Source organism: Zeus faber, assembly GCF_960531495.2.
Source record: "Zeus faber genome assembly, chromosome: 17".
NCBI lineage: Eukaryota > Metazoa > Chordata > Actinopteri > Zeiformes > Zeidae > Zeus > Zeus faber.
The window spans coordinates 26,584,369-26,599,257 of record NC_137204.1 but is presented as its reverse complement, the minus strand read 5'-3'; the positions used below and the strand labels follow the sequence as shown (position 1 = coordinate 26,599,257).

Genomic DNA, 14,889 nt, shown 5'->3' with positions numbered 1-14,889 from the left:
TTTTTCCCCCCCAAGGGAGACTAGACTGTTTGTTCAGCGGAGGAGTCCGTCCCGCAGCCGTGAGGGATCCTCCCTCGCTCTCGTCTCCATCACCCGAGCTAAAAAACATCACGCTACATCGTGTTGCCGTCGCTACGCAGACCCTCGTTGTCCACGGCGACCGAACCCGTCTTACTCCGGATGTTTCGCTTCTTTGTTTTCTGATCGGCTGGATTAACAGCCGCATGTACAGTGTCAGCAGGGCGACCCGTCATCGTGTACTTATATTTACACAGGTCACAGCAGCCCACATCGAGAAATGCAATAATAATAAAGTCATAAGAATGAAAAGAGAAAATAAAAATGTGCAATAGGCTTAATGGAAATATTTAATAATAATAATAAAATGTAATGGAAAAATGATTTTCTAGACGATGGAAAAATGTAAATCTATTCAATAAATCCCAAAAATGAACAGTAAACAGTACAAAAAATGAACCTCACAACAAGAAACAAGCAAAATAAAACCTAACCTAAAAATAAACAATTTCATAATAAAAAGTCATAATATGCAATATGCAATAAACCTAATGATAAACAATAACAATAAACCTACAAATAAACAATAACAGTAACAGCGGTAATATGCAATATGCAATAAACCTAATGATAAACAATAAAAATAAACCTCAAAGTAACAATAATAAAAAAAAGAATAAATATAAAAAAAATATTTTATATATATATATATATATATATACGTGTGTATATATATATAAAATATTTTTTTTATATTTATTCTTTTTTTTATTATTGTAACTTATGTATGTGTGTATATATATATAAAATAAATTAAAATAAAGATAAACATGATATTTAGCAGTTGTTGTGATGTTAACACTATACCAAGCAAACTAGTCTTGCTCCACTTTAGCGATGCGGACGTAGCGCTGCTCAGGTTGTAGATTCTTCAGATCCGAGTGGTTTCCATCAGGCCGGGTGGAGGTCAGGACGCGACTCTTTGCACATATCTACACGGTCACGTCGGAAGGTCTCACGCTGTCAAGATGGCGCCTGGAAGCCGCGGCCCCCTGTGAGCTCACTTTTTTTTCAGAATCATGTTTTTCCGCCAAGTAGGATGAGAAAGTTTCACAGTCTGAGAAAATAAATAAATACAATAAAATAAATAACAAATAATAAATAAAGAATAATAAATAAATAACTACAGACATAAAAACATAAATACATAAATACAAAAAAAAAAGCCAAATATTCAGTAAAAGACAAAAATACAGAGCAGAAATATACAAATACATAAAAATACAAAATGTGATTCTATGCACAGGATCAATGATCATTATAGGTATATTATGTATGTACTGTGAACCATGTACTTGCTGAATTGTTACTCGGGGGGGGGGGGGGGGTTCATTTTCAAAACCCTGTTTGGAGCTTACTTTAGAATGATCAATATACAATACCTTTGGGGAATATGAAATTCAGAGTACGATTCTGAGAAAGCTAAATGTAAAATGTGTCTAAATCTACTGTTGGTGTCAGGGAGAAAAACGTTTCAGAACTTTCCAAAACCCGAAACGACAGTATTAGCAACAAAAACAAAAAAAATAATAATAATAATAATGACAATAATAATAATACTGGTTATAATGAAAAGTATGCATCAATTCTACAGCGGTATGGCCCTTTAAATCAATTAATGTGGTGAAAGCCGGGGTCCTGGGTCCCTTCCCGCGGCCGCAAAATGCCCCTGTCCCGGCCGGCTGCAATGGCCGTGTCCCGGGGCGGATGGAGTGTGAAGATTCAAGATTCAAGGGGTTTATTCGTCACATACATATACATACTTTCATACATATATGCAGTGAAATGTCAAGCGGGGGCGGGTGGAGCGTGGTCTGGTCTTGGTTGAAGTATTTTTTTTTCTCGCTCCGTTTCCCAGCGTGGAAAGGTCGATGGGCGGGAAATAACAAACCCCACCTAGGACTCCACCCGCTCTGGCTTCTGTTTCGAGGCTGATGACCCCACGCAGGTGGCTTTATTGGTATTTATTCCTGGAAGGTTGATTAGCTCAGGATAATAAATGATAATCGAGATGTCACGTCAGAGGAACAATAGGGTGTTTTGTTTTTTTTTGTTTGTTTTTTCACAATATTTAAATTTGATCCAGTGAGGCAACGACCACGGTCGCTGAGGAACCTGGTCGTGGTTAATAAATCCGCACGGCCCTGGGATGGAGAAAAATCAGATGGAAAACAGATGGAAGCTCAATTCAGTTCAATTCAAATCAATTCAGTGCAGTTCAAATCACATTCTTAAAGCTTGATTCAATGCAATTCAGGTCAATGCAGTTCACTCCAAATTAAATGACATTAATGTAATCTAATTACATTTAATTCAATTTAAATTATATTAAATTACTATTCAAATATAATGTAATCTAATTCCATTTAATTCAATAGAAATTATATTAAATTACTATTCAAATATAATTTAATCCAATTACATTAAATTCAATTTAAATTATACTCAAATGATATGAAATTTAATTTAATCCAATTATCAATGGTGCATTTCAACAAATCCGCTTCACGTTGTGCAGCCCCTGACATCACAGGCCTCACTGAATACCAAAATAATCCCCCCCCCAAAAAAAAATAATCCCCCAAAAACATTTGAAGCGTCAAAAAACAAGATGTTTTAAGGACATGGTGTCACAACCCCCACTCCTCCTCCTCCTCCTCCTCCTCCTCCTCCTCCTCCTCCCCTAACCCTAACCCTAACCCTAACCTCAACTTTTCCTCCTCTGCCTGCTTCTCCTCTTCCTCCTCTTTCTTCTCCTCCTCCTCCTGCTCCTCCTCCTCCTCCGCTTCCTTCTTTCTCCTCCTCATCCTCATCCTCAACTTTTCCTCCTCTTCCTGCTTCTCCTCTTCCTCCTCTTTCTTCTCCTCCTCCTCCTGCTCCTCCTCCTCCTCCGCTTCCTTCTTTTTTCTCCTCCTCATCCTCATCCTCAACTTTTCCTCCTCTTCCTGCTTCTCCTCTTCCTCCTCTTTCTTCTCCTCCTCCTCCTGCTCCTCCTCCTCCTCCGCTTCCTTCTTTCTCCTCCTCATCCTCATCCTCAACTTTTCCTCCTCTTCCTGCTTCTCCTCTTCCTCCTCTTTCTTCTCCTCCTCCTCCTGCTCCTCCTCCTCCTCCGCTTCCTTCTTTTTTCTCCTCCTCATCCTCATCCTCAACTTTTCCTCCTCTTCCTGCTTCTCCTCTTCCTCCTCTTTCTTCTCCTCCTCCTCCTGCTCCTCCTCCTCCTCCGCTTCCTTCTTTCTCCTCATCCTCATCCTCAACTTTTCCTCCTCTTCCTGCTTCTCCTCTTCCTCCTCTTTCTTCTCCTCCTCCTGCTCCTCCTCACCCTCCTGCTCCTGCTCCTCCTCCTCCTCCGCTTCCTTCTTTTTTCTCCTCCTCATCCTCATCCTCAACTTTTCCTCCTCTTCCTGCTTCTCCTCTTCCTCCTCTTTCTTCTCCTCCTCCTCCTGCTCCTCCTCCTCCTCCGCTTCCTTCTTTCTCCTCCTCATCCTCATCCTCAACTTTTCCTCCTCTCCCCGCTACTCCTCTTCCTCCTCCTCTTCTCCGAGGATAATCCCTCTGTCCGATGCACAAACATCTCCCGCTCTGATCTCCTCCGTTCCGACGGAGGGATAGAGCGGTAGAGCCTCCAGCATCTTCACCTCCACAGATTTCCCTTCCCCTCCCTCCCCCCTTTCAGTTCACACGTCTGCTCGTTCCTTCCTTTCTGGTCCTCCTCCCACGCCCGGGGAGCCTTGTCAGCATTCAGCCCCGGTCCTTCGTCCTTCATCCTCCATTCTCCATCCCTCGCTCTCCTTAATAAGGGAAGAGGAGCATGAACCATGCCACCTCAATTAAAACTTCAAACACCAGCGCAGGGACAATGCTGAATATTAGATGGAGGCCAGTGCTCTGCTCCGCCTTTTTTAGTATTTTATTTTCTATTCCTGATTCACACAGAGAATATTTTCATATTTATATATATTATGTGTGTGTATACAGCATATATATATATATATATATATATATATAATTTATTTTGATACTATATACATATGGTTTTTATTCATATTTTTTTCTTTTATATACAGTATATATGTTTTATATCTTTTTAATATATATATTTTAGGATGGTGTATGTTCTGCCTACAAAGCCAAGTGTCAGAATCAGAGTCAGACAATTTGCCTAAAAAAGCTGAATCGTCTCAAGAATAATAATACAAATAAAATACAATTAACTAAATAGAGACAAATATAAAGGAAGAGAAATAGCCAGATACAGTATATAATATATAAAAACAAAGAATATAAAATATGTGTTACCTATGGTTAGGTAGACTATAAGGTATATTTAATTATCTGCTATAATACTATGAACTAATTAAGCATTTAGCATTTTTAGGTTGTGGCAACTCAGCAACTGTTATATTTTGGATGTCTTATGTTGTTTTTTTTATCTTAATGTTGTACCTAATTGTGGGAAGTAATCTGGGTGGGGTTTTTTTATGAGTGCGTTGTGTACCAAGGTACCAAAAAACAACATCATTCTCAGCAAGGTCAGCCAAAACTATGTTAATCTGAAAACACAATTATATTTTGAGGTCGTGGCAACTCGGACCAATTAAATGAGTAATTTGGATGTTTCCTTATTGATTTTGATATAATAGCTTGTTGCGTTTGACTCAATATTTTTATCAAAGAACATAATTTTATACAGAGAAGCTCAGCATAGCACTGGAAGCTAAAATGACAAAACTTTATGCATGTTAGGCCATAATAACATTTTGAGGTTGTGGCAACTTGGCAACTCAGTTATTCTGACCGACGCTCATTTTTTTATTACAATTTTTTTTTACCATTGTAATTTTATACCTAATTCACCCGTGTTAATTAACAAATTTGATTTAGTTTGCGAGCTAATGGCCATCCCTGCTGAGCCATCATCAGCGGCTGCGAGCCATGTCTACGTATTAATTGCTTTTTAGCAAAGCGGGGGAGGACGGAGCGAGACCCCAGAGGGTGAGGAGGAACCCCCCATGTGCTATAGATAGATAATTGCCAATTAAAGGTCATGATGCTGGATGGCGCTAAAGCTACAGCAACACGTTAGAGAGGACGAGCGCTCCGTGAGGGACGAGGAATCAATGTTTTGTTTTCTGGGATAACAGGAAGAAGCTGGACTGTTAGGGCTCACTGGCAGGGCTCTTTAAGCACTGTGAGCAAAGGAAGGAAGGTTAGGGTAGGTAGGTAGGTAGGTATGGATGAATGGATGGGTAGGTAGGTAGGTAGGTAGGTAGGTAGGTAGGTAGGTAGGTAGGTAGGTAGGTAGGTATGGAGGAATGGATGGGTAGGTAGGTAGGTGAGTAGGTAGGTAGGTAGGTACAGTATGGATGGATGGGTAGGTAGGTACAGTATGGATGGATGGGTAGGTAGGTATAGATGGATGGACATGTGGGTAGGTATGTAGGTCAGTAGGTAGGTAGGTACAGTATGGATGGATGGATGGGTAGGTAGGTAGGTAGGTAGGTAGGCAGGTAGGTAGGTATGGATGAATGGATGGGTAGGTAGGTAGGTATGGATGAATGGATGGGTAGGTAGGTAGGTATGGATGAATGGATGGGTAGGTAGGTAGGTATGGATGGATGGACATGTGGGTAGGTATGTAGGTGAGTAGGTAGGTAGGTACAGTATGGATGGATGGATGAATGGGTAGGTAGGTAGATAGGTGAGTAGGTAGGTAGGTAGGTACCGTATGGATGGATGGATGGGTAGGTAGGTATGGATATGGATGGGTAGGTAGGTAGGTAGGTAGGTGAGTAGGTAGGTACAGTATGGATGGATGGGTAACTAGGTATGGATAGATGTATGGGTAGGTAGGTGAGTAGGTAGGTAGGTAGGTAGGTAGGTAGGTACAGTATGGATGGATGGAGGGGTAGGCAGTCGTGGAGGGAGGTAAGTTGATCGGTGGATGGATAGACAGACAGAAGGGCAGACAGTCCGACAGATGGATAGACAGGTAGACAGGGAGACAGACAGGTGGATAGAGTCACCCCGTGCAGTGTCCGTCCATCGTTTCAAGCCGCCTCCCTCCTTCCGTCCGTCTGCCCCTCCCAGCGAGCACGACCTCGGCGAGGACGACATCTACGACTGCGTGCCATGCGAGGACGATGGCGACGACATCTACGAGGACATCATCAAGGTGGAGGTGCGACAGCCCATGGTGAGCCACCCGCCAGCTTTCTGTCTCACTTTCCAAAGGACAGCGTGGTCCGAAGGGGGCCGCTGTCTCACCCCTAAATAACCTTGAAATCTACTTTCTGGGAACAGGAAACTCGCGTTTCGCACACGCACGGTTCCTCCTGTTTGTGTTCAACTGTTGTTATAAATAAAGCAGTGATATCACACTTTTATTTAAGACTACCTCCTGGAATTGCCGCACTACATCCAGTTTGTTTTATTATTTTGTATATCTACAGCGGAGCACAGTCAGTCGGGCGGCGGGCGGCGTGCAGGGAATACTCAGTTTTCCATCGCATTGACTCGAGTCTGTTTTTATGAATGAGTTAGTGAGTGTGCTGGGTTCAGGTGTTTACAAAGGAACACAACTACAAAGTGTAACAACATCACCAGAGAAATTACGATAACAGATTTGGGTTACGGTGTTAAATTAATAATATTAATAACGATAATAATAATAATAATAATGATAATAATAATAAAAATAATAATGATGATAATAATAATAATAATAATGATAATAATAATAATAATAATAATAATAATAATAATAATAATAATAATAATAAATGAACTTGACCTCCTCCCCCACGCTGCAGATCAGATACATGCAGGTAAGTCATGCTGCAATGCTCCTCCTGACTCACCTGCCTCACCCCACCCCCCCACCCCAAAGAAAGGATCTGCATTAGCTCTCTCCCAACCTCCCTCCCTCATCCCTCCCTCTCTCTCCTTCCTTCCTTCCTTCCTTCCTTCCTTTCTTCCTTCTCCCCTCTCTCCCTCCCCCTCCCTCCCTCCCTCAAGCACTCCCTCCACTCTCCCCCCTCCCTCTGCCTCTTCCTCCTTCTCTCGCTCTCTCCCTTTCCTTCCCTCCTTCCCTCCTTCCTTCCTCCCTCCTTCCACCCCGCCCCCACCCCCCGCTCAACCTCTCTCTCCATCCCTCCCTCCCTCAGCCATACGGCAGCTTGCATGACTTAGGAGAACAACTGTGGAAGTGGCCTGACTTCCCAGATGTTGGAAACACACACACACACACGCACACACACACACACACACACACACACACACACACACACACACACACACACACACACACACACACACACACACACACAGACACACACACACGGGACATGGACATCACACGATGCCCTACACGTGTCAACCGCTGCTCGCTTTACACACAAGCAGATTGTCAGGGCTAATCAAGGCTACCGCTAATTGCCGTGTCCTTGTGTAATTAAGAACTTTATGTAATTGAAATGTTCATACTGTGTCATATCGGGGCTCGGAGTTCTGCTTCTCAGGGGTGGGGCAGAATGCAACGTCCAAGTGTCAACAAATAAGTCAGGTTTAAGTAGGAAATATATTATTATTATTATTATTATTATTATTATTATTATTATTATTGTTATTATTATTATTATCATTTATATGCTTGTTATTATTATCATTATTCTTATTATTAATGGTCCGGCCCGGGGGGGGGGGGCGGCGCATGCTGCGTTCAAGTAAACTCGGAAAATTGCTCCATTTTAGAGAACCCGGAAACTGTAAAACGCACCCAACACTAACACTAAACTAAACTGGACCCTGTGTACTGCCTGCAGATATAAATTTATTATCATTATTATTATTACTTTTATTATTATTATTATTATTATTATTATTATTATTATTATTATTATTGTTATTATTTATGTTTATAATATATATATATATATATATTTTTTTTTTTTTTACTTAGAACTTGAGCCACTGTTCCCAGTGTGGTATTGTAGGAGTAGTAGTAGTGTTTAGCTATTATCTAATTCCCATCAGCATGGCATGGCATGTTACTTACAGTACTTCAGACCATTTTCCCATTCATTCATTTATTCATTTATTCAGATGTGATGGTCAGTGCGTTTGTATCAATACAGTCCGTTATCCTCAAACCACGGCATAAACACTAACGCTGCCCTCGTCTCCTCCAAAGAAAATGGGGATGACGGAAGATGACAAGAGGAACTGCTGCTTGGTGGAGATCCAGGAGACGGAGGCCAAGTACTGCAAGACACTGGAGGACATTGAGAAGGTGAGAGTCCTGGAGACGCTTCAGTACCTTCCACCCAGAGACCCACACCATGCATGCAGAGCCACATCAAATCTAAGAGGAAAGCTATGGTGCACATGGCCGGGTGGTATATCCATATAGTATCCATATCCCTATATGAGACGAGATATCCTCCATCTGGGATTTTTGTTATCTTAATATTGTGATTAATTTAAATAATAATAATATTATTAATAATAATAATAATAATAATAACCTTTTTATTTATAGCACCTTTCATACACAACTGAAAGTGCTTCACATTGATATAATATTAAAAATAATAATAATGATAATGATGATGATGATGATGATTTCTTACAGTTTTTCATTATTATTTCTCATATTCTTTCTATAATTTCCCTTTTTAGATTTATGATCTTTCTATGTCTCTTTCTCTCTCTCTCTCTCTCTCTCTCACACACACACACACACACGCACACACACACACACACACACGCGCACACACACACACACACACACACACACACACACACACACACACACACACACACACACACAGACGCACACCCCCAGCAGTGTGTGTGAATGTCAGCTGTCGGCAGTTTCATGCAGAGCAGCACAAATGTCAGAGGATCTGATCAATAAGGTTATTATTGGCACGGCTGCACAAAGGAACGCTGCTCCCTGGGGCTCTACGTGTAGATACACACACACACACACACACACACATGCGCGCAACAATAAGTTATTATTTAGGTTTAATTGGTTTATTTTTGTATATTAACAAATATTTCCCTTTTAGTTATTTTAGGGTTTGTTTATATTGTCATTTTTTCATAATTGTAATTCCTTTATTATTATGGTATCTGTTCTATCCATTCAGTTGTCCATCCACCCAGCCAACCATCCATTCATCCATCCCTCCATCCAACCATCCACCCATCCACCCATCCACCCATCCACCCATCCATCCATCCATCCATTGATCCATCTATCCATCCACCCATCCATCCATCCATTGATCCATCCATCCATCCATCCACCCATCCATCCATCCATTGATCCATCCATCCATCCACCCATCTATCCCTCCATCCATCACTACCTCCATCCACCCATCCATCCATCCATCCATCCATGTGCCTCAGCTGCTCCCCTGACTGTGTTCATCAGATGAGCAGGGATCTGTTGAACCTTTGTGTGATCACAGGGCTCGTTTGGCTTAATTGAGTTGGGCTTAATAAAGCCCGACGTGTCTCCGTGGCCTTTTAGTCCACACATTTGTAATCGTTAGCGTCATGAATGTGACGGGCAGGAAAACAGGCAGCCCTTTACAGAAGCACAAGAAGGCTTTTTAATACGCTAAGATGCTAACTGACCGACGGACGGACGGACGGAGAGAACTATAATAATCACCCCCCTGCGCCTTTCCCCCCGTACAGAACTACATGATCCCCCTGAAGCAGGTCTTCAGTCCGCAGGAAATGGAAGCCATCTTTGTCAACCTTGAGGTGAGTACCCTCGCCCAGGGGCGGGGTGGGTGTGGGGGTTGGTGGGAAGGGGTGGTAGGGTGGGGTGGGTGTAGGGGTTGGTGGGATGGCGTGGTAGGGTGGGGTGGGTGTAGGGGTTGGTGGGATGGGGTGGTGGGGTGGGGTGGGGGGGGGGTGTCGTGGTATATATTGCATGTTCCCTCTTTGAATTGTGGCAGGTCTACACGAAAAAATAATAAATCTCCCTCCCGTTGGGAGAGGGACGCAGGGATGACTGACGTGGGTGGAGGTGGGGATGGACGTTTGGACACCTGGGGTGATTTATGGATGGAGGGACGGAGGGATGGAGGGATGGAGGGATGGGGTTTTGGATCAAGGACATATGAATAACCAGATGTATACAATGAAGGGACGGAGGGACGGAGGGACGGAGGGACGGAGGGATGGATGGGGTTTAGGATCAAGGACGTATGAATAACTAGATGTATACAATGAAGGGTGGATGTGTAACCTAGTGTGTGACGTCCCGTCAGGATGTGATCAAGGTTCACCTGGCGCTGCTCAGAGCCATCGACCTCAACATGGTGACCGGAGGAAACGGACTGGGCAAGATCTTCCTGGACTTCAAGGAGAGGTAAAAACAATAAATAATAATAATAATACATATAATTTTATATATATATATATATAAATCAAATAAATAATGATTATTTAAAAAGTAATGATACATAATAAAATAATGATAAAAATGATATGTATTATTAATAAAATAAATAATGATGAATAGAAAGGTACTAATAGATAGTTAAATGATAAAAAATATACAACAGAAGGAGGCACGCACAACATTTTATCCCAAACTCTGTTTCCTACCTGGTGTTTATATAGTGTCCAAAAAATAGACAGACCACAAAAATGGTGAGAAACAGTGTAACGGTCCACAATTCAACACCAAAATTCAGTACGACATCGTTCAGTCTTTTCACATGTTTTCATTTCATTACTTTCTAACACGTGTTTAAAAACAAACCACTGAACTAATTTTCAGGGAATTTAATACAAAAAAGCTATTAAAATATTAATCATTAAGAAAACATGAACATAAATATATACATAATAACAATAGAATAATTTATAATAATAATAACAATAATTATATTATTAATTAATTAATTAGTTAGTTATTTAATTCATTAAGTTTTTATTTATCAATATACTACTCATAATATTACTTATTATATTCATATTACTTGTTATATTATTTATTATATTATTGTGATCATTCAATCAATCAATCAATCAAATCAGCAACAGCCATACAATAGCTATAGGTATATAATACACATAAAGCACATAACATAGCTAAAACAATATTAGGTCTTTAAAATTAGCATAATTTAAAATGCCTGAAATTATAAATACAGACACAAATTGTCAAAAAATATAAATATAAGTGGAGTTAAAACATTAACTTCTGCGGGGACAGAAGCATTTGTTCATTTAACTGATTTCACTAATGTGTGTAGACCCGCGTGTCAGCTGTGTTAATTAGTGAATGTTTTGATATACTTTTTGGATGAATCAGTATTCCCTGTGCGGTGGTTAACGCATGCTGCCGCATCAAGATGCAGCATCCGGGATAAGACGGGAGGATCGCCCGGATTAGTGTTCGAGGAATAAGTCAATTAAAAACAAAGGATGCTTTGGGGCGGGGGCGCAAAACGCTGACGGGGCAAATCCGCTCAAAGTCATGTCACTTAGGAAAAAGATAGGAGGATTGTGTCGACTCAGTTTGTCTGTAGCCTCTATCAGCTCCACCCTTCTCCATCCTGCCCCTCTCGGTATCTCACCCCGTTTCGTCGATACCCAGATATCCGTCCCCGGTGGCTTCCTAAAACTCCCGGCATTACACAGGATTTGTCTGTTGTCTGATATCAAACAGGCATGATAAAGGGAAGGCAGGTCTGTATCAGCCTGGCTTTGACCCTTCTCCTTGTTCCTCTGCATTATCTCTGTGTCTCCCCCTGGGGATTAACACTAGAAACACGAGTAACCTCCTCCAGTCCACTTCCCTCTCTCCAGCTGTAACCACAACATCGTAAAAAGGCTTAAGTAAGATATAACGTACAGCCAGCCAGGTGTTATCGCACACCTTCCCTCTCGCCAGCTGTAGCCACAACATTGTGAAAAGGCTTAAATAAGGTATAATGTACAGCAAGCCGGGGTTTATCACAAATTAACCCTCCTGACAGGGTGGGGCAACGGGCAACGTGAACAGAGCCCCACAGAGCTGTGTAATAATTTAGCTTAAATCTGGTAAAACCATGTTTAACCACATTTTAATCAAAGTTGTTGACCTTTTACCCAATGGTGGGGCACCATGGGCATTACCACTGATGCAGAGAAAGACAGAAACTATAACTCTAACAGATGCTTTAATCAATTAATTTAGTCTGAAAATGCCCCCCAAAAATAATGGAATGAGCCAATATTGTACCAAAATAAATCAAAATTAGACCAGAAACTGGAGACCATATGACTTAGACATGACCAAAATTAGAGGGGGAGAATAAATAGGGATATGTTATTTTATTCATTTATGAATTGAGAAACTGTGGCTGTGCTCGTCTCTCCGTGTGTACGACACGACCAACCGAGCTTGCATGTGGTGTTTCATATTTACACTATTTAAATATGTTTTCCTGCGACAATATCAGTTATGGAAATGTCAGGGTTGCCGTCGCCTGTCGTGCAGAAAACACTCCACTCACTGGGAGAAAATACCGAAATACCAAACCTTGTCACAGAAAGAACGATCGAGTGTTTTTTATTGTAGCAACATACTATACAGTACACCAGTACTACCATTCATAATATTGACCAGACTTTGTGTTACTATGAACTATTTACATTTTCCTTGAAATTGTCTCCTTCACTAGTTAACATTCTGCGACTCCCTGTTCTGTTGTTTTTTCATTTTTTTATATTTTCTTATAATTTATAATTTATTATAATTTATTTTATCTCTTTTTTGACTTGCATTGTTCTGTCTGACTTCTGCTGCTGTAGCACATGCATTTACAAATGATTTATCTTTAATTATATTAAATGATATTATCTCAGAACCTGCAGACAGGGTTCTGTCTCGGGACTGAACATCTCATTATTTTCCGAAACAGACGTTTGTTTCTTTTCTTTTCTTTTCTTTTCTTTTGTTTATTTCTCTTTTCTTTTCTTTTTTCTTTTCTTTTCTTTTCTTTTCTTTTCTTTTCTTTTCTTTTCTTTTCTTTTGTTTATTTCTCTTTTCTTTTCTTTTTTCTTTTCTTTTGTGAAGTCTCCTCTGTTGGTGTAGCAAGCTACGTCATACAAACACATGACAGGAACGACTCTCCTACAGACAGAAAAGCATCTCTCGCTCTCTATCTTTCCCTGACCCCCCCCCCCCCCCCACACACACACACACACACACACACACACACACACACACACACACACACACACACACACACACACACACACACACACACACACTGCTGTCCCTCTCATCCCGTTTATACGATCTAACATTTTGATCCGATTGAGCGCTGCTTTGCAAATCTCAACTCGCACGCTATTCTAGGTCCTGGTCCAGGCCTGGAAACACTGAACGGGGCACAAACAACAGAGGGGAAAAAAAAATATATATATATATATATATATATAATGATAATAATAATTATAATAATAATGATGATGATAATAATAATAATAATAATAATAATAATAATAATAATAATAATAATAATAATAATAATAATAATTAAACCAATACACGCAACAGAATCTGAATTGTAAAAAAAAAAGAAAGAAATAGAAGAAATATAATATATACAGAATGTACAGAATGTGCTCTCTGCACCAGATAAACATAAAACACAAAAGGCTCTGACTGGGGTTTTGGATGTGGTATAAATATACATACAGTATAGATATGATTATAATAATATTTATTATAATAATAATAATAACAATAATAATAATAATAATAATATTTATAATAATAATAATAATAATGTTATTATTGTTGTTATTATTATTATTATTATTATTATTATTATTATTATTATTATTATTATTATTATTATTATTATATATTGTTATTATTATTATTATTATTATAATATGATGATGATTATTATTATTATTATTATTATTATTATTATTATTATAAATATAGCTGCAGGCAGCAATACACAGGGTGTCGTTTAGTCTTTTTAGGTACGTACAGTATTAACATTTTCCTGGTTCTGTGAAACGCAGAACAAGTTACAAAAAGCTGCCGTCTGCTTGTTGGCTGTAAATCACGGTTTGTCATTGATATAACTCACCGTGATGCCGTGCGGGGCAACGGCAACGGAGTGACGTAATGACGCGTGACCACTTTCTGTGGCTTATTTATAGTTTTCCGGGTCCTAGTTTACCGAGCACATGAAAGGCATCATGGACTCCCACAGTTTGTATGTTACGACTTCCTCGAATCCCACAAAGTAAGGAGGGGCACAACGCCGCGTCCTACACGGGGTCGGATGCCAACAGAATGCCTTTAGTTCCAAAAAGAGTGAAAAAGAGATAAAATATCGGGGGGAGTGCTTCTTTTTCTTTGTTCAATAAGAAACGGAGTAAAATAAAATAGCCTAAATCCAAATCCCCAAAAATACACGTTTTTTTTAATTTGGAGGAACAGGTAAAGGGAACGCACAGCGGAGCGCTGCTCACGGGTACGCTGGCCCCTTAGCGCCCTTCATGCTCCTGCTCCTCTGCTTAAAGTGGAAGAACGGCAGCAACCCTTGCGCGGTAGCTGTACGTACCCATAATGCCTTGAAAAAAGACATCCATCCTGGAAATCTCGCCCCCTCCCAACTTTGTAAATAAATATCGCTCCTTCCGTTCGCACTGGAGCCTTCGCACTCGGAGGGGGAGACGAGGCCCGAACATTATCTTCCGGTGACATTCATCTGAAGGCGGACGAGGGCGTGTTTTGAGAAGGTGACTCATTTGATTTGCAGATGAGCC

At 40.5% G+C, this 14,889-nt stretch overlaps 1 protein-coding gene across 4 annotated transcripts in view; it reads left to right on the top strand.

Annotated features, from left to right (window-relative positions):
• Positions 1–14,889, top strand: part of vav2 (vav 2 guanine nucleotide exchange factor) — a gene marked incomplete at its 5' end in the record, with an annotated part of 226,110 nt that overhangs the window by 176,870 nt on the left and 34,351 nt on the right. For 2 of the 4 annotated variants that reach the window (XM_080018153.1, XM_080018156.1), the window contains 5 exons: positions 6,166–6,271; positions 6,888–6,902; positions 8,267–8,365; positions 9,790–9,858; positions 10,371–10,471. In XM_080018153.1, coding sequence (XP_079874279.1) covers positions 6,166–6,271; positions 6,888–6,902; positions 8,267–8,365; positions 9,790–9,858; positions 10,371–10,471 — 390 coding nt within the window. The remainder of the gene's footprint in view (positions 1–6,165; positions 6,272–6,887; positions 6,903–8,266; positions 8,366–9,789; positions 9,859–10,370; positions 10,472–14,889) is intronic. The other 2 variants (XM_080018154.1, XM_080018155.1) reach the window with 1 other exon arrangement.